Consider the following 14332-nt stretch of genomic DNA (forward strand, 5'->3'; position numbering starts at 1 on the left):
AGACAATGGAGTCCTTGTAATTATAAACCACATTAGTTATTATTTCCGTAACAGGATTAAGCTCTCTATCCTGTGCATTGACTTTGTTAAAAAGAAAGCCCTGGGCCTCCTGAGTGGCGCAGCGGTCTAAGGCACTGCACCGCAGTGCGTGAGGCGTCACTACAGACCCGTGTTCGATCCCAGGCAGTGTCGCAGCTGGCCGCGACTGGGAGACCCATGACGCGGGGCGTACAATTGGCCCAGCGCTGTTCGGGTTAGGGGAGGGTTTGGCTGGCTGGGATGTCCTTGTCCCATCGCACTCTAGAGACTCCTTGAGGCGGGCCGGGTGCACGCACGCTGACTTCAGTTGCCAGCTGTGGCCAATTCCTTTGTAGCTGCACTGTGGCCAATTCCTTCGCACATTGGTGCGGCTGGCTTCTTGTGAGCAGTGTGAGCAGTGTTAAGTGAGCAGTGTGTCAAGAAACAGTGCAGCTAGGCAGGGTCATGTTTCGGAGGATGCATGGCTCTCAACCTTCGAGTCCGTACGGGAGTTGCAGCGATGGGACAAGACTGTAACTACAAATTGGATATCATGAAATTGGGGAGAAAATGGGTAAATATAAGGTTTTACAAAAATAAAGAAAGCCATGGATCTGTCAAAGCCTGTCTCTGTCAATTTGTATTGACAGAGACAAGATTTCTACACAACCTAAATGTCCTACAATTGTCATTAATTGCATTATCTAAGCAGGGTTGGTGTTGATTGACAGTATGAACAAATCCAATACTCAGCATTTACTTCCTGTACTCCATTGTAGATGACGGAGGGGAGACTCTGCCAGGTCCATCTCCTTGAAGACAGGAAACTTGAGCTGCTGGTTCAGGTACAGTACAATATCTTAAATAATTTTATGAGATTATTGTAACAGTACTTTAGTTTCCTATGAATTTCAAATAATTTGGACCAAAAATGATAATTCCCTCAAATAGATAGGCCTAATGCCCTCTTCAAACAATTTCCTATTCCACAGCCCAAGCTGTTGTCCCGTGAACTGCTAGATCTGGTGTCCTCCCATTTTAACCTCAAAGAGAAGGAATACTTCGGCCTAACATTTGTTGATGACAGGTAAGACACTGCTTATTTTGTAAGTATATGGGTGTTAGAGCATACTGTGTGTGTGTGTGCGCGTGCGCATGCGTGTGTGTGTAAGTGCTTGCGTGCGCTCAGTGGTGGTCGTGGCTGTTTAAGATTAGGGAGGACAATGAAACATTTAATGAGCATGGTCTTATTTCTATTACAGCATATTGGATGACTGTCATTCATATTCCATTCACAATGTAACATTGATAGGTTTAGGCTACTACATGATACCACATTTTTCCCTATACCCATCATGAGGTTGCTACAAACTAGCCTATGAATGAAAGTTTATAACGTAGGTGCACATGTCGAGAGACAAATTTGAGTAATCAAGGTGACAGACAGGGACACATCAAATACCGTCATCTAGCTGATCTAGAGTGTAATCATTAGTCCAACTATCACGGCTCAGGAAAAGACCCAGATGCAGACAGTTCGAATAACGGACGTTTATTATTTAAACAGGGGGCAGGCAGGGGTTGGTAGTCCAGGGCAGAGTCCGAAAGGTACAGAGCGGCAGGCAGACTCAGGGTAAGGGCAGGCAGAATGATAAAAAAACAGGAAAACTAGAAAACGGGCTCAAGGAAACAGGAGTAAGAAAAACACGCTGGTAGGCTTGACAAGACAAACTGGCAACAGACAAACAGAGAACACAGGTATAAATGCACAGGGGATAATGGGGAAGATGGGCGTCACCTGGAGGGGGGTGGAGACAAGCACAAAGACAGCTGAAACCGATCAGGGTGTGACACCAACAGTTGCAAACGAGAGTTTCAGGTAGGTTTATCCCCGTTTCGTTCTGTGTGCTTCCTTTTAAGAAAAGTTTTTCAACAGAATCGGTGGAATGAATACACCCCTGATCACCCGCACACACAGTTCAATTTCATAGGAGCCACATACAAACAGCATCATCACTTTGCTCGCTGTATAATTCCTTCTCGCATCTAAGCGCTGTCCTCCTCTCACATTTTCCCTTCGCTTGTGGACTTCAGTGCATAACACAACAGCTGTCTGTGACCAGGCGAAAAAGCCTTTCCAAGCCAAACCTTTATATCATAACCGTTAACCGCTACACACAGCCTACATCGTTGTCACCATATTAGATAACGCCATAGTCAACATAGCTACTAGAGCTAACGCATTAGTAAACCAATTACAATCACACAGTACTGTGTACAGCAAGCAATTTAGCAGTTACACCGGCGGGCCGCGGTGGCAATAAATTAATAAAACCGAAAGCTTACCTTGACCTTGAGTTCTATTGTTGGATAGCCTTAGCTAGCTAACAAAAATAAATAGCATTCCTCTCTGTTTGAGCCTGGTGTTTGAGTAGGCTAAATTAGCTAGCTGCATTAGCTAGCTAAGTAAGTGAAAGTAAACGTTTTTAAAAAATACAATGAAATCTCTCTCTCTGGTGCTTCTCCTTAATTTTTAAAGAAATAAATTAGTTAAAAACTGTTCAACTAAATTATTTCTCTCTTTGAGTCAACTACTCACCACATTTTAGCATTGCAGTGCTAGCTAGCTGTAGATTATGCTTTCATTACTAGATTAATTCTCTGAATCTTTGATTGAGTGGAAAACATGTCAGTTCATGCTGCAAGAGCTCTGACAGGTTGGAGGACTACCTCCGGAAGTCGTCATAATTATTGTGCAAGTCTGTGAAAGGGGGTGAGAACCATGAGCCTCCTAGGTTTTGTATTGAAGTCAATGCACACAGAAAATAGCTGTCCTCCGGCTACACCATGGTGCTACCCCAGAGAGTGCTGTTGAGGCTACTGTAACCTTAATTGAAAAACAGTGTGTTTTAAATCACACGTTAATATATTGCCGAGAATATATTTAGTACGTATATGTTTTATCTATTTACATTTTTTTGTGAAATTCACTGAGTAGGATGGTCCTCCCCTTCCTCCCCCGAGGAGCCTCCACTGATAAATGTATGCTTGTATGCGTCTTACCAGTGCTGTTTGTTTACTTAACACTTTTCTTCATTGTCTCTTGCAGTGGCCAGTGTAAATACTTGCAGTTGGACCGGAGAGTTCTAGAACATGACTTTTCTAAGAGGGCTACTGGGCCTATTGCCCTCAACTTCCTGGTCAGGTAGTTATTGCACCAGGTCCATATCTGTACCACATATCTACCAGTAGGGCACTCCTGTTATTGATTTAAGATGATAATGACGGCAGTAGTTTTGTTACATTAGGGAATATCTAGTAGTGGGTGATGAGATGTCTTACTGATTATGCATGGAATATGTACTTTAGAATTCAATTCAACAAATAGTCTTTGAAACTTCTTTGTACGTATTCCTGCAGGTTTTACATCGAGAGTATAACACTGCTGAAAGACAACGCAACGGTGGAATTATTCTTCCTAAATGCAAAAGTTGCCGTCTACAATGTAAGCTACTTATCTTATTCTGCTGTGTGTTGAGATAAATGGTGATTCACCATCTCATTGTCCCTCTTTATAAACCACCAAACCTCAGTCTGACTGTGGCCGTGAGACACTGTTTTGTTGGAATGAGATGAGACAGTCAGAAAGAGTAGATTGCTGTTTAGTCCAAGATAATTCTATTTTGATGAATATGTGTTAGTCATAGGAACCGAGCTCAGATACAGACATCTGCAAAGTGTCTCAGCAGCCCATAAGTACATTAACACATTTATGATGATGCTTTATTTCTTACAGGGGGATATAGAGGTGGAAAGTGAGAATGTATTCAAATTAGCAGCAAACGCCTTGCAGGTTAGTTTCTTATTTGCTTGGGATTTGTACTGTATATTAATTGGCCACTCTAAAGCATACATCTTCTGACATGCTGTTTTTATATCAATTCAGGAAGCAAAAGGGAATTACTCAAGGTAAGGACATACATTCTAATGAGTATCGAACACAACAGCTACCTAAGCAACAAGACAACATTACACATTTAGCAAAGACTTTAAATATTGGAACTGGTTTTCCAGACAAAACAATGACAGCGAAGACAGTTATAAGAGGGAAGGCAGAGATGTTGTGTATTGTGAGGCCTGCCACGGTGTTTTGAAACCTCACAGGCCTTCGAATGAGTATCATACCACTGACAGCTCGGCCAAGGCTACTACAGTCTGCAGGGCTGCATTCTAACATCAAAGCTCTACCACCTTTAATAAAGCGTCTATTGCAGGAGCAGCACCCTCTTTACTGTCAGGGAGCATTCCGTTGGAACCATACTGTAGACAGAGAATTATGGAACACTGTGGATCTTTGTCTGCATTTACACCTGTCTCATTCCAAATTAACAGAAATTACAGGGGTTAGATTGCCAGAGAACGGAGCTTCAGTTAGTTCATTATGAAGAACCTTCCTCTGCATGTGGCCATGCACCTGGAACATGTCTGCCAATGAGGTTTCTGCACCTGTGGGTCAGGTCAGACAGTCTGACTAAATAGGGGTGATATCCTTTAGCAGCTCAATCCAAGTTGTTTGTACTTTAGAAGACCTCATTGCACTGGTTTCTCTACATAATTTCTGTATGGTAATTTGCTAACTGTTATGTACAGAATATTAGTTAAAGGCCTGGTGCAGACAAAAACGTGATTATCCTGTGTTTTATATACATTTCCACACTATGATGTTTTGGTGGGATGGAGTTTTGGCCTGCCTGGTGAAATTACCAGGTGATACATTAGTTAATAGACCAATAAGAAAGTGAGTTCCAAACCTCTCTGCCAAGAAAGCTAGTTTTCAGTGTTCCCCTCCCCACAGACCACTCCCAGACAGTCCTAGTAAAAGTCTTGCTTGAGAAATGCTCTTTGCTAAGAAGCTATTTTTGTTTCTTTTGGAGAGAAAAAATTATGAAAACAATCACAGTAAGGTACTTAACTGTTACGCAGATACTATTTGATATTGAGATAAAAACGTCTGCATTGGGCCTACAGTATATTGTATTTCACCATCCACATTCTGTTTTATCATTATTATCAGCGATGAAACCACCAGAATAGATCTGAAGAAGCTCCCAACTCTTCCCAACAAGGTGCTAAAGGAGCACCCATCACTTACATACTGGTAAAATAACCTTGAATATGATGTGCATCCTTAGTAACTTTTTAGTTTACAAAACTGCTAAATAAAAATCGTTGCAAAATAAATGTTATAGCAGACAATGATTTAGGATGTATGATGCATTCCTGAGAGGGAGGAGGGATGCAGCCCATAACTTCGAAGTTGAAGGTGTCATCATCATACATTTTTACAACATTTATTATAGTGAGGATCGAGTGATAGAGCACTACAAACAGCTGAAAGGAGTCTCCCGCGGACATGCCATAGTGCAGTGAGTATTGGAAAAACAATGATCCCTCATTCCCCTCACACACTCCTGTTTACCACAAGTCATAAGATTGAAAACATCAGGCCCTTTCTCTTTCTATCTCTTACTCCCTTTCTCGCTCTCTGTTTTCTCTCTCAAATACTCACTCGTTACTCTCTTGTCTCTTCTCCCTCTCTTTTTTCTTATCTCCCTTACTCTCTCTCTCTTTCTCACACTCTCCTTTTCTCGCAGCAATAACCCAGTTCAGTAACTGTCTGGCACCTTTAACATATCATGCTCTCATTGTCCTGCACCATCTATAATATCCCTGGCAAACCACCTTTTGGAAGTTAACGAGTGATTCGGGGATGTTACTATAACATAAAGTTATTTTATTTCAGGTATTTGACTCTAGTGGAATCCTTACCCACGTATGGTGTTCATTATTATGAAGTAAAGGTAATAATACAGTATATTGCATTATGCACACAACAACAGCTGTGTATTGCACTTATACATCCTAATAAATACAATTATAAATCAGATTTCTATAAGGGAATGGATGTATGCAGTTCAGTCATGGAACTATGCTTTTGCCTTGCAGGACAAGCAAGGTATCCCATGGTGGCTTGGGATCAGCTACAAAGGAATTGGCCAATATGATTTGCAGGACAAATTGAAACCAAGGAAGGTACAGTTATTTGTTTGTTCCCATTTGTGTTCTTCTCTACTTACAGTATGGAGGAGTACAGGATTAGTTTTGCATTAGATATTTTATTGGCAGCGTACAGCGGTTGTTTTGCAGTATAGCCTTTACAGGCATATAGGAGATTCATTTTGCAGATAAGATGTCTGCCTGCTACTGTAGTATTATACCTGACAGCGCTAGGAGCTTCAGCAGGCTGTTTGAGGAAAGATGAAAATGGCAGGGATAAAGATGCCTCCAGCACGTAGCACCATCATGGTTCACTAACCTCTCACACACATTCGTCACCTATTCATCTGATCGGGGTTAGGCCTTCAATACAGCTGAAGAAGGCCAGACTTGAATATATAATTTATAACAAATCTGTGATCAATCCCTTTTGGTAAACATTACTTTGGAGGCCTGTATTTATAATATTTCTGTCTATCACTTATAACAGAGGTATGTATGCCTGCTCAACTTTTACCAGATCAGTTAATACATGTAGATCTATTCATCATTCTGAGAGTCCTACATAAAGTGTCAAGTGTGTAACCCGCTCTTCTGGTTCCGTGGATGTTTTATATCTTGCTGTTCTCCTGGACAAACACCAAGCTTTGTGGTCTGCCTCTACATGATCACGGTGTTAAGTTAATGATCTATGTGCCTATGAGTTTGAACACGGAGAGAGAAGGAGATCTGGTTGGGCAGACATTTAGTGTTGAGGGGAGGGAGGAGGGTGTGTATGTGATGTCAAAGACAGGAAGGCAGGGTACTGGGTGTTACCCTTCAGAGTGCTGAGAGTACCTGAGGAGACATGTTGGAAGCAGAGAGGAGTTGTTTGTGTTGTTTGAGCTTGACAAAAAGGATTAGAGACAGCATTACTTTAGAAACAGGATTGTTCACTTACTGGACCTCTACTGGTAAGAGATAAAGCAACAGTTTTACATATTGGATGTTGACAATAACATTTTGTTAAATGAAAAATAACTTCATATATGATGATATCATGCTTTTTTATGATGTGATTTTTGATGGTAGCACAATTTGGGGGTTTTCTGTCCCTGATATTATGCAATAGGTACAATAGTGTTGGCAAATGTTACAGATTGGCTACAGAACTAGCTATAATAGGAGAGAGAGGTGTGGATTATAAAATCAAACCATTAGTTTGGGTCTGTAACAAGGCTGTATCTGCCTGCCTCGTGTGGCGAACCTAGACATGTTGATGAGTCATGCACCTCTGTGGATTCTTCATATCTTACTGTAAACAGTCAGCACCTGGAGGGGTTACTGAGCAATGTGATGAGCCATGGAAGCTGTTACATATTGTTATTTGTCTTTGTGGTATGCCCCTTTGTAGCAAAATGCTATTTACTCTGGACTAGCACCTGCATAATGATATAATGCTATCATAGACCTGACAGCCCTTGCCTGTTTCATGGCAGTTCAAGTTATAGTTGTGATTTAACTTACTTGATTAAAGGTTGCGGTTTGCTAGTTATTACATCATGGGATTGACTATGTGGGCATGTGTTATGACATAGCCAGGTCAGTATAAGGTCATTGTAATATATCTGTTGTGATTCATCATTACAGATGCTTATTATTTAACCATATACTTTATATGGGTACATATAAAGGTGTCATATGCAGGATTTGAGAGTTAAAGTTCAAGTAAATGTTTCACCAATCATTAATCAGTTGTTTCTCTGTGTCTCTGTGTTTACCTCCATAGCTGTATCAGTGGAAGCAACTGGAGAACTTGTATTTTCAGGAGAAGAAATTTGCTGTTGAAGTGAATGACCCTCACAGGTGAGGGCAAGTCAAACTATAAATATTTATCACAACTGCATTTCCTAGACAACTAAAGAAGCTCTTCTTCCTGAGCCTAATGTATTACCTCTAAACAGGCGGGCAGTGACCAAGCGTACATTCGGCCAGACCGGCTTGGTCATCCACACATGGTACGCCAGCCATTCACTGATCAAAACCATCTGGGTCATGGCCATCAGTCAGCACCAGTTTTACTTGGACAGGAAGCAAAGCAAGGTACATATGTCATATTATCTCTTTTTAGTCCTGACCTAATCAGTGTACCTGTGTTCTGTACCTTCATGCGTCCCTAAATTAATAAATGTATTCATGTAGGATTAAATGCTGATATTTACATGTAGACAGTGTAGGTTTGTAGTATGTATTCACCCCATAAATCCCTAATCCAACAGGGTAAAATAACTGCAGCTAAAAGTTTGGGTGATATTGCCATCGATCTAACAGAGCATGGAGGAGGAACCAAGATAACCAGACTAGGAGATAACCTAAAGCACAATCTCGTTATGGCTAGCACTGGTAGCCTGGCGTCAACAGGTAGGTCAGCATTCTGGTAGCTCAAAGTCTCTATTTAGCTAAGTGTTTCTCTTTTGAAATACCTGTATAAAGGGCTAGGAAAAATATACCCTTATTTGTATGCACTTTGTGTTAGAAAAAGTACAGCCAAATCTTACACATAGGCCTACGGTACATTTATAGTGTAAACAATGTCACCACTACAGGGTCTGCCGATTCAACGGTGGACGAAGAGCAGAGAAAGGAGAAGATCTCTGAGCTAAAGAAGAAGGAACAAGAGATCCAAGACGTCTTGACCCAGAAAACAAAGGAGCTGAAGAAAATCTGCTTGCTGGAGGCGGTGAGAGACCCATTTTTCTCTTAGACAATTACATTTACATTACATTTAAGTCATTACTTACATTGATTTTTGGAGGTGCCAGGCTGATACACTTCAGCAATTAATTTCAGTCAGGGTCAGTCAGTGAAACACCAGCCAAGCTACTGTACAAATTGCTTTAGTTTGGGCAATTGAGACTATTGGAGTGAAACACTGTGTAACTGTACGAGCCTGTGTGCCACAGAGAGTGTCTGTTTTGTGTTCTCACGTTGTTTTCTGTAAAGCTAACTGACCTGGATGTTTTGTTGTGTGTTTCCAGGAGCTCACGGGCAAACTGCCAAAAGAGTATCCCTTGTTTGCAGGCGAGAGACCTCATGTCAGACGACGCGTTGGAACGACCTTCAAACTGGATGACCTCTTCCCATACAACGAGGTCTGTATTGAAACTGCACTGTTCAGTATATGACATGTATTTTGCTAACTAATCTTGGAACTTAGAACCAAATCTCACATTCATGTGTAGCACATGGGGATGTGTGGAATTTACTCTTCAGCCTGAAGTGCCGCCACTTGCGCTGCCGAATTATTAACTTTTCGGTGGTGCCGAACTGATAATACGCTTCAGGAGGGCGGTCATGTGTGCTAGCAAGGCAGAGGTCCTGTGTTCCAGCCTTTGTGTGAGCCCAATCAGGAAGCGGTACCTGCTAAGCAAGCAGTGTGACGTCCGTTGTACAAGTTGGCCTTGTTAAGTTTGTAACAAGACTAATATTTTGCAGAATATGACATAACATGAATTCCAGGAATTCCTCAGGGATTTGAACTTGGGGTTTTAGGATATTACTGTAAGCAGAGAAACACATGTACTGTACACTGAAAAAAATAATTGTGTTATGAATGGAATGTGATGAAGTTAGGATCATGTCCTGTCCTGTTTCGTATGGATAACGTGTTGATGAGTTGCCAGATGCATTTCCCAATACAGGCACATACTGCAAAATATTATGTTGCTGATATGACTACATTATACTGTAATTTACAATTGGATATTGCATGTAAAGTGCTCAGTGGATATTGAAATGGATCTGCCATTCTCTGCTGTAATAATGTCTATAATGTCTGTACTCTGATCTTTAGGACCCTTATCTGAGGAACCTGGAGAGCAGGTTTGCTCTGCAGCAGAAGATCGTAGAAGCAGCTAAGAAGCTGGCCTCAGAGGCAGAGCTCTGTAAGACGGTGAAGAGGAAGAGGAGGAGGAACTGTCAGGACGCCATGAGGAAACTGCAGCAGGTTGAAGACGAGATGAACCAGTACAGAATCAAGAAAGGCAAGAAGCCTACCCAAAGAGCCTCTGTGATTATCGCAGGTACTGGAGATAAAGATCGACAAACACATGCACTTACATTCCACAATATGACTTTATACATTTGTACTGTAATCTGTAGCCTATAATATACTTTCTTTCTTCTTCCCGAGATGAATTTATCCGTTTAGAGACCAGCTCCCTGTCAGATAGTCAGATTCTGGATGACGGTGAGTGGGACACAGAGTTCAGTCATACAGTAGCTACCTGACCTTTGTTGCACAGCTGCTTTACCAATCCCATCTGATCATGAGTTTTGTATTTTGGTCCAGATGACTCTGATGGTGCTCAGAGGCCCCGGTCACGGTCTGTCCAGTGCTCCCCTCAGCTCAGCCCCGCGCACTCCCTAGATCACCACAACAACAAGAGTCTCAACAGGTTAGCGTTTGACGGCCAGGATGCTTCACACCACTACCACCCCAGAGAGGTGTCATCCGCACACAGCAGCCCCTACAAAACCTTACCCAGACCTCCACGGGACGCACGCAGCATGCCCTCCACCCCCGTTATGACCCGCAACGCCTACAGCAGCAGCCAGCTCAGGTGAGACCCTCCACCACCCCTCAGACCATGCCTAGCCAAACCCTTACCCTCTCACCCCGACCCTGAACATTTAACCTATACTCTCCTACCTTACCTGCATCCCACCGTTTAACAGAAAACAATGGTAATTTAGTATTCTGTACATCTGGATTTCTTAACCATAGTATTTGCTTATTTTTTGTGTGTGACTTTTGCAGGTCAGATGGGAACTCTCAGTCCTTCAGGCACCGCAGTGGGAGTCTGGAGTCACAGCAACGGCTATTAAAGGATACTGACTCAGAGAAGCCAGTGTTTACCCAGTCCCCTGCCAGCAGGAACAACAGCACAGAAGCCCTGGGGGACTGCTCCTCCTACACCAGCCAGCCCAGCTTGGACTACGCAGGCAATCCCCACTACTGCACCCTGGACTCTCGGACCCGCAACCATCAGCTGCACAGGAGGGTGGAGGTCTACGGTAATACAGGCAGTATGCCCAATTTGGTCCAGAACCATATCGGCTTTAGTGAAACTTACGAGCCCCAGGCACACTACGCGCCAACTGCTTACTACGTGGCAGGCTACCCCTGTCCAGACATGGAGCCCTACTCCAACGGTGCTTACGTCTATGAGAACGAGATGGAGGGCCACTACAATGTCAACCCCTCCTACCAAGTCCACAATTACGGACACGAGCGATACAGGACCTATAGTAGTGATCGGGCGGACAGCCTTGCTCAGAACCCCTACGCTACCATGAGATTGCCCCGGACCAGACATGGACCCCGCAATGAGCCCTTACAGAAGAACATGCAGAAGGCCATGGTGGCTGAGCACCTGAGAGGATGGTACCACCGCAGCGGGGGCCACATAGAGGCAGGTAGAGGTCTGGCTGGGTATGACTACAATAACGGCTCTCAGCTCAGCCTTGGATACCAGACCATGCCAGCCCCCTTCAGCCACTCCAGCCGAACCACCTCCTACTCCTCAGGTAGGGGTTGATCATGCTTCTCATCATACTGCAACAGGTCACCTCAGAAACCATACTCTGTCTGTTCACCCTCAGTAACAGAGGGACATGTTTTTTTCTGATTAATACAATTCATACATTCCTAACATACTGTATGAAAATATTATTCTGTATTGATTGTTAGGATTAGGGTGTCATTCACTGAGACTCCCCTTTATGTTTCTGTCTTTAGTGCAACTAAAAAGTGTTCTCTTTCTAGTATCCTCATCCACCAGCACAGGAAACTGGCGCAGCCAGCTAACTGTGGGTCTAACAGACAATGATAACATGGCAGAGTCACCACAGCACCATCACCCATGGCACCTACAACCGGAGCCCCACCCATATCAGGTGAGTACCTACCACAGCTCCACACCTACATGTAGTCATCTATATATCCCATATGATTTTAGAGGAAATAGTAGCACTAATTGTGTGACCTAAACTAAGGGAAATAAAATGTTTCAATCAAGACCAGTCTTATGAGGGTTATTTAGCCAGCAGCATACCACCCTGCAGCCACTGCTGGCTTGTCTCTAAAGCTAAGCAGGGTTGGTCCCTGGATGGGGGGGTCCCTGGATGGGAGACCAGATGCTGCTGGAAGTGGTGTTAGAGGGCCAGTAGGAGGCACTCTTTCCCCTGGTCAAAATAAAACATCTCAATTCCAAAGGGCAGTGATTGGAGACATTGCCCTGTGTAGGGGTGGGATGTTAAACAGGTGGTCTGACTGTGGTTACTAAAGATCTCATGGCACCTATCATAAGAGTAGGGGTGTCTTGGCTAAATTCCTAATCTGGTGCTCATACCATCATGGCCACCTAATCATCCCCAGTTTCCAATTGATTCATTCATCTTCCCTGTAACTATGCCCAAGATTGAAGCTGTAAATGAGAATGTGTTACTTACCAGGTAAAAACATTTTCCTTCTCCCTATGCACAATGGCAGTTATTCTTGTGGATGTCATCTCTGTTGACTCTGTGTTTGCCCGTAACGACATTGAGCCTCAGGACCATCCTAGCGTTCGTTGTCACCGCCGCTATCCTTCCACCTGCTCGTAATACTCCTGCATCCTCTCCTCCACCTTCATCCTGTTCCTCATGATTGGACAGGTCATTTTGGCTGTCAGATAGATAAGGATAACATTTTAAAGTCTATGAACAGTCTTTGATAGTAAGTGACATCAGTGTGTTTGGCCTGTTGGTGTGAAACTAAACCCCAGTAACGAAGCAGTCTCTAATGAGTGTTGGTGTGTTCTTTGTGAACTGGTGATTTTTCACTTTCTTCCTATCTTGCTCTCCTTTCACGATCTGTCCATCCTCAAGTACATAGATTTCCCCCAGAATGCAATGTGTTGAAGAGGTCTGATACGATGCCGGTAGAGTCAGTAGAGATGTTTGGTGCTGTGGCCAATAGCACTGAGGAAGACTATTAGGCAGCCATTCAAACACAGAAGGGTGAGATGCAAATAGGCTGTGGTAATCCATTTCCATCAGTGCCACTGTTTTCAGTTTCCATCTGCGTCTCATCATTTGTCATATTGATCAATATAGTGTAGCTCATTTAGTGGCATGAAAATCAAGGTGAAATCAATATGTAGACCATCCATTAAATTTACAGCCAGAGCAGTGGTAACACATTCTGCCAAGGCCCAACCCAGATACTTCTAGCTCATGGATGACCATGCCTTACCCGCTCGATCAAAGATTTTGCCAAATTATCTTGGTCTATTAGCAGGCTCACAAATTCAGTATGGCTGCATCCCACTGGGAAAACAGATTGAATCAATGTTTGTCAAGTTGTCTAGGTGTTATAATTATTTCAGCTCTGCCCAAACTTGAAAACGGCTTGCTCAACATGTGAAGGATGCAAAGGGACAACTCAATTCCTTTTTAGTGTTTTATTATGGTTTTGATGCCATTTGTTGAATATGTTTTAACAGTTGATTTGTTGAATAGAGTAGTTGAATGACAGAGGAATAAGGAATAGGAAGATAACCTTAAACAGAGAATAAACTTGCATTATTTTACACAATAAACAATGCATGACACAGCAACAAAGCATGGCTTTGAATAAAGTAAACGTTTAAACAATTTAATCTAGCACTTCAAGCAATTACTTCTGCAGTCAGAAAATATCCACAAAAAAAGAAGTCACCACTCCTACCAGAGTTAAACATTTAAATTGTGCTAAGCACTGGATGCAACATAATAAATAATTCCAAACATTACATACCAGTTGCGTCTTTAGGGTTGAACAATGAGCTGTTTGTATGTTGAGGACCCAAGCAAAGCTAAGCCCAAACATTTTATACCCATGCTTATCTGCCAGGTGCGCATGTAAAAGTAGTCCCTCCAGAAATCCTGGCTAAATTTTTTAGTTCCACCCGTGTTTTTGGGTTATCTGCCCTCTTGAGGCCTGGAGTTCTTTAAAGGAAGAGCTGCCATTGTGCTCATGTTTTGAGTGTTCTGTTTTTTGACGCAACAATGTTGTTTCCATTTCAACAAAATAATGAAATGTGATGATGTTGAATCATCATGGAAAACTGATTGGATTTTCAAAATGTAAGGGAATTTAGCATTTTTTTCACCCAACTTTTAACCTAAATCCAGTGACATGGTGAAATGTTTTGTTGATTTCACATTGAATTCACATTAGTTGACAACTCAAACA

The 14332-nt window shown here is 42.6% G+C and overlaps 1 protein-coding gene and 1 long non-coding RNA gene across 2 annotated transcripts in view; one reads left to right on the top strand and one right to left on the bottom strand.

Annotated features, from left to right (window-relative positions):
* LOC139557454 (uncharacterized) overlaps positions 1-14149 on the bottom strand; it is a 35463-nt gene extending 21314 nt beyond the window's left edge. Inside the window, exons 1-2 of the long non-coding RNA XR_011671394.1 lie at positions 13895-14149; positions 12568-12781 (exon numbers count right to left, since the gene is read on the bottom strand). This is a non-coding gene — a long non-coding RNA (uncharacterized lncRNA). The remainder of the gene's footprint in view (positions 1-12567; positions 12782-13894) is intronic.
* The window catches only part of LOC139557453 (FERM domain-containing protein 4B-like), a 29773-nt gene that overhangs the window by 12960 nt on the left and 2481 nt on the right, over positions 1-14332 (top strand). Inside the window, exons 2-21 of the mRNA XM_071372268.1 lie at positions 798-863; positions 1011-1105; positions 3128-3223; positions 3439-3523; positions 3815-3871; positions 3965-3987; positions 5093-5176; positions 5379-5444; positions 5822-5879; positions 6025-6111; positions 7844-7920; positions 8019-8157; positions 8334-8475; positions 8661-8794; positions 9093-9206; positions 9908-10136; positions 10247-10303; positions 10406-10676; positions 10874-11643; positions 11882-12012. Coding sequence (XP_071228369.1) covers positions 798-863; positions 1011-1105; positions 3128-3223; positions 3439-3523; positions 3815-3871; positions 3965-3987; positions 5093-5176; positions 5379-5444; positions 5822-5879; positions 6025-6111; positions 7844-7920; positions 8019-8157; positions 8334-8475; positions 8661-8794; positions 9093-9206; positions 9908-10136; positions 10247-10303; positions 10406-10676; positions 10874-11643; positions 11882-12012 — 2781 coding nt within the window. The remainder of the gene's footprint in view (positions 1-797; positions 864-1010; positions 1106-3127; positions 3224-3438; positions 3524-3814; positions 3872-3964; positions 3988-5092; positions 5177-5378; positions 5445-5821; positions 5880-6024; positions 6112-7843; positions 7921-8018; positions 8158-8333; positions 8476-8660; positions 8795-9092; positions 9207-9907; positions 10137-10246; positions 10304-10405; positions 10677-10873; positions 11644-11881; positions 12013-14332) is intronic.

This window comes from Salvelinus alpinus, chromosome 28 (genome assembly GCF_045679555.1).
Source record: "Salvelinus alpinus chromosome 28, SLU_Salpinus.1, whole genome shotgun sequence".
NCBI classification, from domain to species: domain Eukaryota; kingdom Metazoa; phylum Chordata; class Actinopteri; order Salmoniformes; family Salmonidae; genus Salvelinus; species Salvelinus alpinus.